Source organism: Scyliorhinus torazame, chromosome 10 (genome assembly GCF_047496885.1).
Source record: "Scyliorhinus torazame isolate Kashiwa2021f chromosome 10, sScyTor2.1, whole genome shotgun sequence".
NCBI classification, from domain to species: domain Eukaryota; kingdom Metazoa; phylum Chordata; class Chondrichthyes; order Carcharhiniformes; family Scyliorhinidae; genus Scyliorhinus; species Scyliorhinus torazame.
Genome location: NC_092716.1, coordinates 145,044,524 through 145,061,026, shown reverse-complemented (window position 1 = coordinate 145,061,026; position 16,503 = coordinate 145,044,524). Strand labels below are relative to the sequence as shown.

The 16,503-nt window shown below is 52.9% G+C and overlaps 1 protein-coding gene across 1 annotated transcript in view; it reads left to right on the top strand.

Moving 5' to 3' along the window:
- The window catches only part of LOC140430266 (low choriolytic enzyme-like), a 183,240-nt gene that overhangs the window by 133,646 nt on the left and 33,091 nt on the right, over positions 1–16,503 (top strand). The window contains exon 6 of the mRNA XM_072517691.1: positions 683–764. Coding sequence (XP_072373792.1) covers positions 683–764 — 82 coding nt within the window. The remainder of the gene's footprint in view (positions 1–682; positions 765–16,503) is intronic.

The following is a 16,503-nucleotide window of genomic DNA, read 5'->3' as shown; positions in this document are numbered from 1 at the left end:
CTTTTTTGCTGGGCAGCACAGTGGCGCAGTGATAAGCATTGCTGCCTCACAGTGCCAAGGTCCCAGGTTCGATCCTGGCTCTGGGTCACTGTCCGTGTGGAGTTTGCACATTCTCCCCGTGTTTGCGTGGGTTTCGTCCACAATCCAAAAATGTGCAGGTTAGGTGGATTGGCCACGTTAAATTGCCCCTTAAATTGAAAAAAATGAATTGGGTACACTAAATTTTTTTTTAAAACTCTTTTTTGCTTAGATCAGTTGGCAGGGGAAATTATTATCCTGCTTATCCGTCTGTAAGTTACTCAATGCAATAGGACTTAAAAATAAAACATACATCAGCAACAGCAGCATGGGGTAACAATCATACTCTGTTCCAGCATGAAGAATGAAGAATGAAATTCATCCCTTTGTTTTAAAGTAACTGATGGTGACTGATGTGCAAATCAATCAGCAGTGGATTGGATAGTGTTAACCATCCAACCCTATGGAAAAGAGGGATGTAATGGAGAGCCAATCCATTGTTGCCTGTTTTACAGCACTGATGAATGTTCAAATTATTCTTGGTAATCAAATTAAAAGATAATATTCTTTGATGACTTACCTAAAGATAAAGAGAGTAAATAAATGTGTTAAACTGGTCAATACAAAAGTTATTTTCGCTAGTTCTACATGTATTACTTTACAGGAACAAAATTCAATTTTGTAAAACTGGACACCAATAACTTGGGGACAAAATACGATTATTCTTCAGTCATGCATTATGGGAGGTAAGTGTGAGATTAGCATTTTGCACTGAAAGAATAGAGCAATGCAAAGGAAGCCTGTATGTTGAGGCATACGTTTAAAGTTTAATTTCAGAATATAAAAAATTAAACATGTCTGTGGTTTGTGGAAAACATTTTCAAAGAGTCGGCAAAAACTTTTTCTTTTTACTTTACTTCTACTAAGACTACTTAATGACAGACTACTAAGGAGTATCAAGAAAATCCTCGCTAAAACTGAGTAGTTGGAGGCACCAGGGGCAGAGCGGAATCCTCAACATGGCAACCTGGTTGGCAACCTGGTCGCCAACCATGGCGACCTGAAGGCGTTGCAGGAGATGACAGCAGATGTGGGGCAGGATTCACCGGTTGGTGACGCCGAAATCGCGTTCGGCGATCGGCCCAAGAATCCCCATTTGTGCCAAAATCAGGGGCAGCGCCGCTTTTGCGATGCCCGCCCCTTCGGAAATGACGCCGCACGCTGTCTGGGCGGCCTCAGGACGTCACCTGAGGCCTTCCCACGATGCTCTGCCCCCGATGGGCCGAGTTCCCAACAGAGGGAACACATCCTTTTTTTTGTGAACCTGGCGTGGCGGCTGCGGACTGAGCCCAGCGTCGCCATAGTCGTGGGGAGCCATTCCATGGGCAGGGGGGGCTTTGGCGGGGGCTGGGGACACTGGTGGGGGGATGGCGAGGGGGGTTACTGCGGGTCAGTATGTGGCAGGCCGGGTCCATGCGCGGCTGGCGCCATGTTGGGAGCTTTACGCTGCGTGCCTGCTAGCCCTCCACCAGATGGAGGATCAGTGGAGCTTTTGCACCATTTGTTCTTGCATAAAACGCCACTGTTCCCACGACGGCATCGGCACTGAGTCTCAAAATCGGAGAATCCAGCCCTTAGTCTTAGAAATGGAGAACCCGTCCAAGAAATTTAGAAATTAGAGGAAGGGATTGATTTTATTTGGAATCGCTGGTATTGATGAAGTTGGAGTAAGATTTTGAAAACCTTAGAGAAATTTTGTTAATGGATGAATTTTAAAACAGTATTCCATGAGGAATCAAGTCCCACCTCGAAGACCATAACATTTCTAACATGGGGAAATGTTGTGTCACCCTTTCACCTATCAACTAGAAGTTGAAATCTCTTTTTAACAGTTGACGGTCTAGCAGGCAATTTAAAAAGTATTGGCCGAGATCTCCCAAGCAGCAACAATGATCAGCAGTTGCCATTTCACCTTCTCCCAAGATCTTCCAAGTCAAACTTTCACAAAAATGCTCAGAGCCGACGAGGTAATCGTTACTATGGATTTTGTAGATACATTGCTCATAACGGTGGCCCAGATATGGGCATGGACATAGTCTGACCCCCTGTTATCCAAGGTTTGTCATATTGTGTTGCATGGGGCCAGGCATCATGCCCTTCCCAGTGAACAGGCTTTTACCTCGAAGACCGCTGAGTTCAGCGTGGAGGATGGTATATCTCTTTGGGAGATGTGCGCCGTGGTTCAGTCACAACGGATCAGGCTCTATCTTGGCAGAACTCCATAATGTCTAAGATGCTTCACCGAAGTTATGTACGGTGGCCAGGATTGGATGCAGAGATTGAGCGGCTTGCCCAACAGTGTGGAGTTTCCCAGGAGCAGCTGATCTCGCACCTGCAGCTCTGCTTCATCCCTGGGAGTAGCTAGGTCAACTATGGGTAAGTCTCCATGCCGATTTTGCCAGACCTTATCATGGGTTCAAGTTTCTCCTCCTCATCGATGTGTATCCAAAATGGTTGGATATCCACAGGATGTCATCAATGACTTCGAGAGCAACAATCGAGAAGCTCAGGGTCTCTAGCGTGCATGGCATCCTGGAGGTGGGGATGGTGAGGTAGTCGGGGTGATGGGGGTGGTGATGGAGGGGCGTTGCCACAAGTGGTTTAGAGAACCACATCTAATTGGGGTCTCACTTCCTTGCCTGTAGACGATCTCCACCCCAGTGACATCTCTTTCCTCAGACCTGCCAACAATACCTGCACCAGGCGTTTTCTCCTGCTCCATGCGGTTATAGGTGGCCTTCTCCTGTGGGGGCGGGAAATAGAAAATGCAGTGTTAGACAGTCAGACACATGCAGCCCAGGGGGTGGGTAGTTGATGGCTACAGTGACCTGGGCTCTTGGTCATGGTGGCCAGTATGGGTGCCGGCATGTGGCGAAGGATGAGGGTTTGGCCACCCTTTGGGTGGGTGGGGGTGTAGGGTCCTGGTTGTGTGGGATGGGGCTAGGGGCACAATGCTGCCTACTCACCCTGGCCACCTGAGAAAGTCATGCAATTTCTTCCTGCACTGCAGGCCGGTCTGGACTGTGTTCATCGTGGTGCTCACCGCCTCTGCCACCTGCCCCCAGTCACGGCAAACAGCGGCAGCGGGCAGCCTCCTTCCCGGGCTGGGGCCCAGCCTCTCCTCCACGGTGTTCAGAAGGGTCTCAAGCTTGGCGTCCATAAAACGTGGTGCTGCAGGTCTTACTGCCATCTTGTTGGCTGGGATGGTGTGTGTGGGGAGTGAAGTGTGTATATGCGGCGGCAGCTTGTCAGGTTCCTGAGTGTCAATCGCGAACCCGGTGAATCCGCACCATTTCTCATTGGAATCGATTGTGTTTCACATGGCTCCGGTGCTGGCCCTCCATGGTAGCTGAATCAGTCCACGCGTGGTGCCAGTTTTGCTGTCATGAAAGTTCACAAATCCATCTCCAGAGTCAACACAGGGCGGGATTCTCTGTTGCCCGACACCGATATTGTAATCGGTGATCGGGTGGAGAATCCTTGTTCATGACCAAAAGCGGGGGCGGCGCCTGTTTTCGGATGTTCCGCCCCTTCCAAAATGGCGTCATTGAGGAGTACGCCTCAGAGACGGCCTCAGGATATCACCTGAGGGCCCACCCCCGATGCTCTGCTCCCCGATGGGCCAAGTTCCCGATGGCTTGGGGCACGTGTGCTCTCAGTTTTCGTGAACCCGGCGTGTCCAGCACCACCACAGTCGGAGGGGAGCCGTGCTGCTGGCCGTGGGGGGCTTTGGCGAGGGCTTGGGGTACTGATGGGGCGGTGGCCCGGGGCTGGTGAGGGAGCATCCAAGGGGGTACTTTCTAGCAGATTGGGTCCGCGCACCATGTTGTACGGCGTGACCACTGCAGGTTGTCGGCGTGCGCATTGCGTGACCATGGACCCGGCAATTCTCCAGCCGGTTATATCGGGAAGGCCATGCATTTTACCTGCCGCAGCTACTAGCCCCTCACCGGTCGGATGATCGGTGCCGGGGCCTCACAGATTTTTTCAGCGTAAAACCAGACACTTCCTCCGGACATGGGCTAGATTTTCCGGTCCTGTGGCTATGACCACAGGTTCCGTTTGGTCTTACGATCAGAAAGTCGGCGCCGGCCCCGCACCAATCATCTGGTGGGGGACTAGCAGCCGGGCACTGTAAACAGCTGCAGAATGGCCAGGTCCGTGCCCCAAGTAACCCCCCTGGCCACCCAGCCCCAGCCGAAGCTCCCTCGGCCAGCGGAACGGCTCTCCCGCGACTGTGGCGGCGCTGGACACAGTCCCACACCGTCGGGGACTCGGCCCATCGGGGGAGGGCCTCAGGTGACGATCTGAGGTTGTCCATATGGCGTGCGACATACTCCCCGAGTATCCCGTTTTTGAGGGGGCAGAGCATCGCAAAATCGGCGGTGCCCCTGATTCCAGCGTAAACGTGGATTCTCCAGACGATCGCCAAACGCGATTTCGTGATCGGCGAATCCCACCCAGAGCCTCAAAATTGGAAACTCCAAACCTTCGTCTCAGGATCGGAGAATTCAGCTGCACAATTTAATGCACATGCCTGAATGTTTAATACTTGTTTTCCTCAGCACGACGGGATTAAATGTGAGGGCTGTAGATAGTTTGTACCAGTAGTGATTGTTCTAACTTGATATCTCACATCACTGCATATTTTTTTGTTTTTCCTTGTCAATTTTCATTATGATGCTAAGTTCGAGTCATGGGATGAGCTTGTCCCAGAATTCACTGTAAAATCATCTTGACTTGTCATAATTAGATTAACTAAACTAAAATAAATCATGTCACATTTGTATCTCTACGTTGAGTCTGAGATTTCCTGAGCACCTACTGCCGTGTGTCTTATTGTGTTTCCCTCTGGAAGTGTGGGTACTAGACTGGCTTTACCCGTGTCATTTTAACTCACAAATCATTTAAGGCAAACAATATTTGACCAGTTGCTATGTTATTAATTTCGTTCATTGCTTCCAATGTGAAATAAATGTCAGTTTAACTTATGAGTCACGTATAATAAGGTTCCACTTATCATAGGGTGAAATCATACTCCTTTCACCCCTTATCTAATTATTATTCTTGATCACATTCTTTCTCTAGCCCTTGAGTTTGTTGATCGTGCAGGGAGAAAATTCACTTCTTTGTGTGTTTTCTTCAATTCCAGTATTCTCTGATTTCAGTTTTCTCTTCACATACCTTGGGTGGGATTCTCCGTTTGCCGATGCCGAAATCGCAAAACGCGATTGGGTAGAGAATAGGTTCCAACGCCAAAATCGTGACAGGTGCTGATTTAACGCCAAATCACTTTTCTCCGTCACCTCAACAGCAGCGTCAATGCGTACCGGAACGCAAGTACAGTAAACACCATTTGCATATTATTTGCGGGCCCGACGCCAAATTCTCCAGTGCCTCCTCCTCCAATGGCTGACTTCCTGATTGCATGGTTCACATGTGCTTTTAAAAATCTTGAAACCGGCATCATGGCTGATGAAGGACAGAGAGGAGGTAGGACAGAGAGAGGAGCGACCATGGGCTGCCGGGCCAAACACTGGTCGGGCTGGCTGGGGCAGGGGGGCTCTGCCAGCGCTGGGGCAGGGGTGATGGGGCACAGGCTGAGTGGCTGGGGTGACCCCTCATAAGACAGGGGCGGTGCCCAGGTACAGACCGCCATTACCACGGCCATCTTGCTGCGCACCTCGCTGACCACCCACCTTGGCCTCTGACTCTGCAGAGTGACACTGGCCCGAAGGTGCTCCCACCCCTGCACCCCACCTCCGCCAGGTATCCTGAATTGCTCCAGGACTGGCGTCGCCACCGGACCATGGAACACCCACCATTCAGTCCCGGCGTCAGCACTTAGCCTCTCAAACAGAGAATCCGGCCCCTCATCTCTGGAATTAATCTTGTGAACCTCATCTGAACTGCCTGTAATGCAACTGCATCCGTCCTCAAATAAGGGGACCAAAACTGTGCACAGTACTCCAGGTGCGGTCTCACCAATGCCTTATGCAGTTGCCGTAAAAGTACCCTACTTTTATACTCTATTGCAGGCCAAATTCTATTTGTTTTCTTTATTACCTGCTCTACCCCTACATGCTAGTTTTCTGCGATTCATGCAGAAGGACACCCAGATCACTCTGCAAAGAAGCACTCTGAAGTTTCTTTCCATTTAGATAATAAGTTGCCTTTCCATTTTTCCTAACCAAAATGGATAACCTCACACTCATGTTAAACGTTATCTGCCAAATTTTGGCCCACTCACCTAACCTACCATATCCATTTGTAAATTTCTTCATTGTAACTTACTATCCCACCTATTTTAGTGTAATCTGCAAATTTGGGTATGGGACATTCTATACTTGCATCCAAGTCATTAATATAGAACGTCTCGAGTTACAGCTTGCCAACCAGAAAAAGATCCTTTTATCCACACTCTCAGCTTTCTGTTGGTTCACCAATCCTCTATCCAAGCTAATATATTACCCCAACCCCATGGCTCTTACCTGTGTATTAACCTTTTGTACGGCACCTTTTCAAATGCTTTCTGGAAGTCAAGATACACTACATCTACAGTACCCCCATTATCCATTTTGCTTGTTACATCTTTAAAGAACCTTCAAACATGATTTACCCTTCATAAAACCATGCTGACTCTGATTTTGGACTTTCCAAATGTCCCGTTACTGCTTCCTTAATAATGGATTCCAACAATTTCCCAACAACAGACATTAAACTACCTGGTCTATAATGTTCTACTTTCTGCCTCACCCCCTTTTCTGAATAAGGCATTACATTAGCATTTTTCCAATCCACTGGAGCCTTTTCCACATCGAGTGAATTTTGGAATATTATAATCAATGGATCGACTATCTCTGCCTCCCCTTCCTTTAAGACCCTTAGATGTAGGCCATTTTTGCCCTTGGAACTTGTCTACCTTCAATCCCAATAGTTTGTTTAGTACTTTTTCCCTATTGCTGATGATTGTTCTAAGTTCTTCCCTTTCTATTAACCCTGCCTTTCCTGTTATTATTGGGATGATACTGATGTCCTCCACCATGTAAACTGAGGAAAAATATTGATTTAGCATCTCCACCATTTTTGTGTTCTCCGCTATTAACTCACCGGTCTCATCCTCCAAGGGACCAACATTCACTTTAGCTACTCTCTTCCCTTTTATATACTTAGAGAAGCTTTTGCTATCCCTTTTTAAATTTTTCACTAGTTTACTTTCAGAATTGACCTTTGCTCTTTTTATTACTTTTTTTAGTAACCCTTTCTGATCTTTAAATGTTTCTCAATCTTTCAACCTGCCACTGGCCATTGCAATATGGTATGTCTTTAATATCATGAATTTCCTTGCTCAGATGTTTTTTTCCCCTCTTACAATCTTTATTCATTTCTGTGTCTGGTGCCTTTCCCCCATTTCTCTCTGTGCAGCTCTGGTGCCTTCCACTCACATCCCCAAGCAACTCCACACACCGCCCCCCCCCCCCCCCATGCCCACAAAGCACACGCTATATAGTGCCCCCCTCCACGCCTGGACAGTGCCCAGACTGTGTTACACTGCAACAAACATTGGTGCAAAATCCCAGCCAGTATATTTATTTAGTGATTCAACTATTCATTTTAATTTCCTTTTTTGCAACTCCAAAATGCATTTTTACGTATAAAAAGAGATTTTCATGACTTTTTTTCATTAAACCCAAAGGGAAATGTTTTTGGGGGGATACTGAGATATAGGATGCAATTTCCCGCCTCTTTGTGCTCTCGCTCGAGCAAAACGAGGCTGGTGAATAGTGGAAGAGGCCGAATACGAGAACTGCGCCAGGCACCAAACAGTTTGCAATGCAACCGGCCCCCTCCCATAGGCGAAATCAGGATCTCGCTGTAGCATGGCAATATGGTGGCACGGTAGAACAATAGCACTGTTGCTTCACAGCGCCATGGTCCCAGGTTCGACTCCTGACTTGGGTCACTGTCTGTGTGGAGTCGGCACATTCTCCCCATATTTCCGTGGGTTTCCTCCGGGCGCTCTGGTTTCCTCCCAAAAGTCCCGAAAGACATGCTTGTTTGGTGAATTGGATATTCTGAATTCTCCCCCAGCGTACACGAACAGGTGCCTTAATGTGGCGACTAGGGGATTTTCACAGTAACTTCATTGCAGTATTCATGTAAGCCTACTTGTGACAAGAATAAAGATTATTATTATTAGAAACCAATTGTCACCACTTAAGCCCTAATTCCATAAAATTAACAGGAGCCACCCCTTATTAAATGGCCTCTCATGATTCATCGGCCTCCTGAGCAAGTGGTCACGCTGGCGCCGATTAGAACTCCTTTTAAAAACGTGAACCAGGTTAAAGGCTTCTCTGGGGAGCCGAGGAGGTGAGTAGCCAACTCTGCTCACAGGCATGGAGCCCGGGGGACGCTGGGCTTGCCACCCCAGTGCTTGGCTGGGGTTAGAGGACCCTCAGCTGGGGATGGGGTACCCTGGCTAGCGGTGTGGGACCCTCCGCAAGGTTGGGCCGCCATCGGAGGTGGGGTGGAGGCGCTGGAGGGGCAACCACATGCGACACATCCATGCCAACCCCTGGATTGTGTGTATCTGTTCCCTTTGTCCCTGCCCATCTGACCATCCAAACCCCACCCACTGGCGAGGCCTCTGGCCTTGTGACTGAAAGCTATTGTTAATGGGGAATTGACAATCGTTGGCACTTCACACAACCCAAGTAGATTCCCGTGGGTGAGCCGGCTATGTAGCATGTGGGAGCCATTGCCTAGCATTCCAATCAAACCATGACGCCTGGGCACTGTGCCTGAACACTGTGGAGGGGCAACACCACACTTGCAGCAGCCAACATCCGAACACCCAGGGGATGGGTCACAGCTCAGGGGGACATGTCCAGGCCGGAGGATGGGCGAGTGCCACGGGGCAGGGTCCAGCACCCTGTTCAGGTGACGTTCTGAGCGGATGTCCGGGGTACAGGTCTGGGGTCCAGTGACGGGAGCCCGCTGTGGCTGGGAGTGCGTGGGCAGGGCGTTCTGGGGGGGCGGGGGGGGGGGGGGGTGTCAATGGGGAATGGAGGATTCCAGAGTGGGAGCCACTACTGTTTGTCAGTCTAACACCCTCTCCCAATGCCTTACAGATTTTGAATGCTGTGACAGGGATTTGGGGTCCAGCAGAACAGGCATCAGTGGTGCTGCTGCTAGTATGGGCAGTCAGACACCGGAGATGGTAGCAACAGCAGTGTCAGCAAATGCTCAAGCCGGCGGACCACATGCCGGTTCCCGCCTCACACCCTGAGCACCCGGCCGCTCATCAGACCAGGGACAGACCCAGAAGGAGAGACCCACGACAGCCCAGGGTGCACAGGCGTTGCTGGTCCTTTGAACAGATGATGGACAGCTCATGCTGCAGGAGGCTCCACCTCAACAAGGAGACGGTGCGGCACCTGTGCCATGTCCTCGCGGACTTGGCACCACATGGAGGAGGAGGAGGACACCTGCTCCAGGTGGCGATCAAGGTCACCGCACCCCTGAACAGGTCCTCAGGGACCTGTGTGGTATCTCACAGGCTACGGCCCACAGGTGCATCCGACAGGTCACGGATGTCCTATTTACCCGGGCAGAAAACTACATCAACTCTGACATGGACAAGCCCAACAGGATGCATGGGCAGCAGGTTTCTCTGCCTTCGCCGGGATACCCCAGGTCCAGGAGGTAGTGGATGGCACACATGTTGCCCTGCGCGCACCGGGCCATCTGGGAGTGCCCTACATTAACAGAAAGGGGTTCCACTCCCTGAACATCCAGCTCGTGTGCGACCACCACATGAAGATAATGCACGTGTGTGCACGCTTCCAGGGGCATATGCACAACAGCTACAGCCTGGGGCAGTCTCTTCGAGGATGACCCCAGGTTGAGCGGCTGGCTCTTGGGGGATAAGGGGTACCCGCTGAGGACTTGGCTAATGACGCCAGTATGGACGGCGGAGACCGAAGCGAAGACCCTGTACAACGAGGCCCATGCGGGCACCCAGGCTGGCATAGAGCTGTGCATCGGACTCCTCAAAATGCTTCGACATCTCCGGTGGTGCACTCCAATACACCTCCCGGAGGGTCGCCCGCTTTGTGGTGGTCTGCAGTGTACTCCACAACCTCGCACAGCAGTGGCCGACGATATGGAGGTTGGGGATGAGAAACATGTGGGCTCCTCCGAAGAGGAGGAGAAGGAGGATGAGGATGATGAGGCGGCGTTGAATCAGCAGGGCCTGGGGGATGAGCCCAGGGATGAACCGGAGGACCAGCCGGAGGGTGCAGGACAGGCGGCAGCGGTGAGGGTCTGGGAAGCCCGGAGGACCAGGGAGGCACTCTTACTCGCCGGATTCACATAGGATGTGGTCTGTCATTGCTACCTTACCAACCCTCCCACCCCCATTTACCATCCACCCCCGGGTCTTTGTCACATCACTCCAGGGTGCTGGGACTGGTTCAGCACCATCAGCGGGACACTGTCGAGCGCAAGGGGGAGATGATAACCCACAGAGAGGTGAGCACCAGTGCTGACCCCTGCCTGTCTGTTGAATGCTTGCTCACACCCATCACCTGCATGAGGTGTGCCCGGGCGGGAGGGGGAGATGCCTAGAAAGATGGTCCAAAAGTTCAGTGGTCAGCCCGTATTGCGGAAGAAGTTGTCAGAGGCTTCATACTGGTTGTGCACAAGGATGTTTAATGTGCAATGCAATTCCGCACTCTCCTGATGGGGCCGACCCCCCCACACCCCCACACCCTATCCCTCAACCATACCGACCTCCCTTGCTGCCTCGGTGCCCTGTGTTCCCCGATGTGCTTTGCCTTCCTATCTCTACCCCTACATCGAGGTGTGTCCCCAGGATGCAGATGAGAGGTGGAAGCAGCCTGCTGCTTACCTCGTCCCGTGGCCTTTGTAGCCTCTGGGGGCTCTGTGGCTGGAGGGCCCCAGCACACTTGTTGGCACATGAACAGTCGTGCCGCCCTGTTCCAGGTGCTGACTGTGAGACGCGGCCTCAGCATCGGACGGGTCCAGTTTGGCGCCCAGAACTGCCTCCTACTTGTCGGTGCCCATAGGGCCCTGGGGTTCACCTTGGGATGGAGTGGCAGCTGGTTCGGGCCCTAGCTGCCTCTGCATCATCTGGCTCTGCCAACCCTGGCAGCTCCACGATGCCTGCACCATTGTGTTGAGGCTCTCGGCAATGCTCCTCAGTGACTGGGCCATGCTTTGAAGTGACCCGGCAATGCCCACCTTCGGCTGGGTCAAGCTCCATAGCGCCACGGCCATTCCCATCTGAGAGAGGGACATACCTCGCAGCACCTCAACACGATCAGCCTGGAACTGCGTGACATACCCCAGTGAGTCAGACATTCTGCCGAGATCCTCAGCCATGGCCATCACCGCCTTGGTCACCTTCACAAATGGTGTCTAGTTATAGCATGGTAGTGTTGTAATTCACCAACTGACCCCTAGGAGTCTCATAAGTATATAAGGGAATATTAGTCAGGTGACCTCAGATTCCTAGGAAGCTGGGGGAGAGGTTGCTTGTGCATGATCAAACTATTATTCATCTGTTGTTTGTATGTATATGACCCACAATTAATGTTAACAGATCGATTAAAGCTTTAGCTACAAGTGTTCTTGTGATATAAATCAGGCCACCCGGCAAAAACATTACAGTGCCCATGTAGGGTACCAGGGTCTCCACTGCGGTGGCCACCCTAGCAGTGTTGGCCTCAGTGACACACATTGCCGGCGACATCTCTTGCACCTGTATCCTCTGTGACTTCTCCAATCGGCTATGGATCTGCTGGAGTGTCGCGGGAATCTCCCTCAGAATGTTCTGACCACACCCTAATGTCCTCACCACCTCCGGGAATACCTCTTCCATCGGCTCAGCGTAAGTCTGGGACCCAGCTGGGTCCTGGGATCTAGCAGACCTCTGATTGCTGTCTCCCCTGGGGGTACCTGCCTCTACCTGATGTACATCAGCAGTTGTATGGGGTGCTCACCAGATTGTGCTCCAGAAGCCTGACCACTAACATTTATCACTGAGGTTCCGTGTATCTGGGCTGGTGGAGGGTGTGGATTACAGATGTGACGCCTCGATCGTCTCTTCCTCAGAGCTCCCCTCCGAAATGGTCACCTGGGAGGCTGGAGAGGGAGCCACTTGGGATGAGCTGGCAACATTGGCTGGGGAACCTGCGGGAGAATGGACATGTGGTCAGTGGGAGGAATGGGTCAGTCAGTAAGGCAATAAAACTCGCGTTTGACAGGTCCTCCGGGTGGAGCACAATGGTTCCTCACCTCTGCAGCATCCGCCAATCTCCGCGTATGTGACTGCCCTGTCCTCGGCCACACCAGTCACCTCCATGGCCCATTCCTCGAAGGAGGTGAGGATTCTTAAGTCTGGCACCCCACTGCCAGTCTGGGCCCTCTTCCGGCGATTGTGGCAGAGCTTTTTCGGAGGAGACACAGAGAGGGCACCGTTAGCTACATGGTGGGAAGAGGGGTGTAAAGGAAGGTTTGGGGGGATTGAAGGGAGAAGGAGTGTGATGAACGGTTACTGCCTTATCATCATGTAAGGTGATGTCCCCTTTAAGACCAGGCTTGGAACCCTGGGGACTCCGCCTCTGGCTCCGCCCATCTGGGAGCCATACATAAAGGCCTGCCTCATGGTCTGTATAGCAGTCAGCTCTCGTCCAAATCTGTAGCATAGATATTAGCCTAATAAAGCCTTCTTTACTGTTTAATCTCTAAGCATCATTATTGAGGGTACCTCAATTTATTAGGCTAAACTAGATTCAGGATGGACGCAGGCCTAAAACCAGAGAAGCTCAATCTGGAAGCACGAACGCCGGAGGCTAAGGACATTTTTAAATACTGGCTGCGGTGCTTCGAGGCCTACCTGGACTCCGCAGAGACTCCCATCCTGGGGCCACGCAAGCTGCGTCTACTCCACGCCCGGGTGAGTCACAGAATCTCCGCCACGCTCGAAAAGGCGACGATTTATGAGGAAGCGATTGAGTTGCTCCGCAAGCGGTTTGTCAAACCCGTCAATGAGGTGCACGCCCGGCATCTGCTCTCTACCTGCCGGCAGCGCTCGGGGGAATCGCTCGACGAGTTTGTTGAGAAACTCACCGCGCTGGCCAGGGACTGTGACCATCAGGATGTGGCAGGGGAAGTCCATATGAACCTGCACATCAGAGATTCTTTCATGTCCGGCATCCGCTCGACCTACATCTGGCAGCGACTGCTCGAAAACGGGGCAAAAGACCTCCAGGAGACGCTAACGCTCGCCTCCTCGCTGGAGGTGGCCCGACATAACTTGGGTACGTACCCCGCGGACTCTGCCAGCCCCCCCGGACTTCCTCAGACTCGCCCGTATTAAAGGCCTCCGCCACGCGGCGACCCGCTCACCATGGGGGCACACCTTGCTACTTCTGCGGGCAGGGCCAGCACCCACGCCCACGCTGCCCAGCCCACTCCGCGATCTGCAGCGACTGCGGGAAGAAAGGGCACTTTGCGAGGGTCTGCCTGGCCAGACCCAGGGGCCAGAAAAACAAAGAACAGCCGGCTCGAAAATCAGGCTCTCAGGCCCGCAGGCCTCGCAATGCTGCTACGCACCGACCCGACACGTCCTCTTCTGACGCATCATCAGCCTCGTGCAAATCATGGGAGCGGCCATCTGGTCGGCGGCCATCTTCTCGACCCAACACGTGCGACCAACGGCAGCGGCCATTTTACGACTCCGACTACCCGCGACTGGGTGCGATCACCCTCGATCAAACTCGGCCAAAACACCTGCAGAACTCCATGATGCAGGTCCAGGTTAACGGGCACGACACTGCATGCCTCTTCGACTCCGGGAGCACGGAGAGCTTTATCCACCCTGAAACGGTAAGGCGCTGCTCCCTACGCACCCATCCCACATCCCAAACCATAGCCCTCGCATCTGGGTCCCACTCGGTACAAATCACGGGTACTGTATTGCGGATCTCTCGATCCAGGGTGCCAAATACACCCGTTTCAAATTTCATAACCTCCCTCACCTCTGTGCCCCCCTGCTGCTCGGACTGGATTTCCAGTGCAGCCACCGAAGCCTGACACTGAAGTTCGGCGGACCCTTGCCCCCCCTCACGGTGTGCTGCCTTGCGACACTGAAAGTCGCACCCCCCTCGCTATTCGCTAACCTCACTCCCGACTGTAAGCCCGTCGCCACCAGGAGCCGGCGCTACAGTGCCCAAGATATGGCTTTTATCAAGTCAGAGGTCCAGCGTTTACTGGGAGAGGGGGTCATCGAGGCTAGCAACAGCCCTTGGAGAGCGCAAGTGGTGGTAGTCCGGTCCGGGGAGAAGAAACGGATGGTCGTGGATTATAGCCAGACCATAAACCGATTCACGCAGCTTGATGCGTACCCCCTTCCTCGCATCGCGGAAATGGTAAATCGGATTGCCCAATACCGAGTCTTTTCCACGGTCGACCTCAAATCTGCCTACCACCAGCTCCCCATCCGACCAAAAGACCGCCCCTATACTGCCTTCGAAGCAGCCGGCCGGCTCTTCCACTTCCTCAGGGTCCCCTTTGGTGTCACAAATGGGGTCTCCGTCTTTCAAAGGGTGATGGACCAAATGGTGGACCAGTACGGTTTGCGGGCTACATACCCGTACTTGGACAATGTCACCATCTGCGGCCATGATCAGCAGGACCATGACGCTAACCTCAAAAAGTTCCTCCAGACCGCCCGAGCCCTTAACCTGACCTATAACGAGGGCAAATGCGTTTTCCACACCACCCGGCTGGCCATCCTCGGCTATGTCGTGGAAGACGGGGTCCTAGGTCCCGACCCCGACCGCATGCGCCCCCTTAAGGAACTCCCTCTCCCCTGCAGCCTCAAGGCCCTCAAACGGTGCTTGGGGCTTTTCTCCTATTACGCCCAGTGGGTCCCCAAGTATGCGGACAAAGCCCGCCCACTCCTAAAGACCACCATTTTTCCCCTCTCGGCTGAGGCTCAATTGGCCTTCAACCGCATCAAGGCCGACATCATCAAGGCCGCCATGCACGCGGTGGACGAAACCATCCCTTTCCAGGTAGAGAGCGATGCATCAGACATTGCCCTGGCTGCTACCCTCAATCAAGGAGGCAGACCAGTAGCGTTCTTCTCCCGAACCCTCACCGCCTCCGAGATTCGACATTCTGCAGTCGAAAAGGAGGCACAAGCCATTGTGGAGGCTGTGCGGTGCTGGAGACACTACCTCGCCGGTAGGAGGTTTACCCTCGTCACCGACCAACGGTCGGTCGCCTATGTGTTCGATAACACGCAACGGGGCAAAATAAAAAACGATAAAATTTTGAGGTGGAGGATCGAACTCTCCACCTACTCGTACGATATCAAGTATCGTCCAGGGGAGCTCAACGAGCCCCCAGATGCCCTGTCCCGCGGCACATGCGCCAACGCGCAGGAGGACCGCCTGCAAGCCATCCACAATGACCTCTGCCACCCGGGGGTTACCCGGCTCGTCCATTTCATCAAGTCCTGCAACCTACCTTACTCAACCAAGGAAGTCAAGGCCATGGTCAGGGCCTGCCAGGTCTGTGCGGAGTGCAAACCGCACTTCTATCGGCCAGACAAGGTTCGGCTCTTGAAGGCCTCAGGCCCCTTTGAGCGACTGAGCGTGGACTTCAAGGGGCCCCTCCCATCCAAGAACCGTTATGCCTATTTCCTCACCGTGATCGATGAGTTCTCCCGTTTCCCATTCGCCATTCCCTGCACCGACATGACCTCAGACTCGGTGATTAAGGCACTGCACAGCATCTTCACCCTGTTCGGTTTCCCTGCTTATATCCACAGCGACCGGGGTACATCGTTCATGAGCGATGAACTGCGTCAGTATCTGCTCAGCAAAGGCATCGCCTCGAGCAGAACGACCAGCTATAACCCACGGGGAAACGGGCAGGTGGAGAGGGAGAACGCGACCGTGTGGAAGGCTGTCCTTCTGGCCCTGCGGTCGAGAAATCTCCCAACCACCCGCTGGCAGGAGGTCCTACCCGATGCCCTACACTCCATTAGGTCACTCCTCTGCACGGCCACAAATGAGACCCCTCATGAGCGATTGTTTCTCTTCCCCAGGAAGTCTACCTCCGGGGTCTCGCTTCCACCTTGGCTGACGGCTCCGGGACCTGTTCTTCTCCGGAGGCACGCGAGGAGCCATAAAACGGACCCCCTAGTTGAAAAGGTCCGACTGCTCCACGCCAACCCCAGTTACGCCTACGTGGAGTACCCCGACTGCAGGCAAGATACGGTTTCCCTCCAGGATCTGGCGCCCGCTGGATCCTCCACCACAGACGCCCCTTCCCGCGCCGCTCCCCTGCAGGACCCGTCGCCCCCTACAACACACCCCCTTCCGG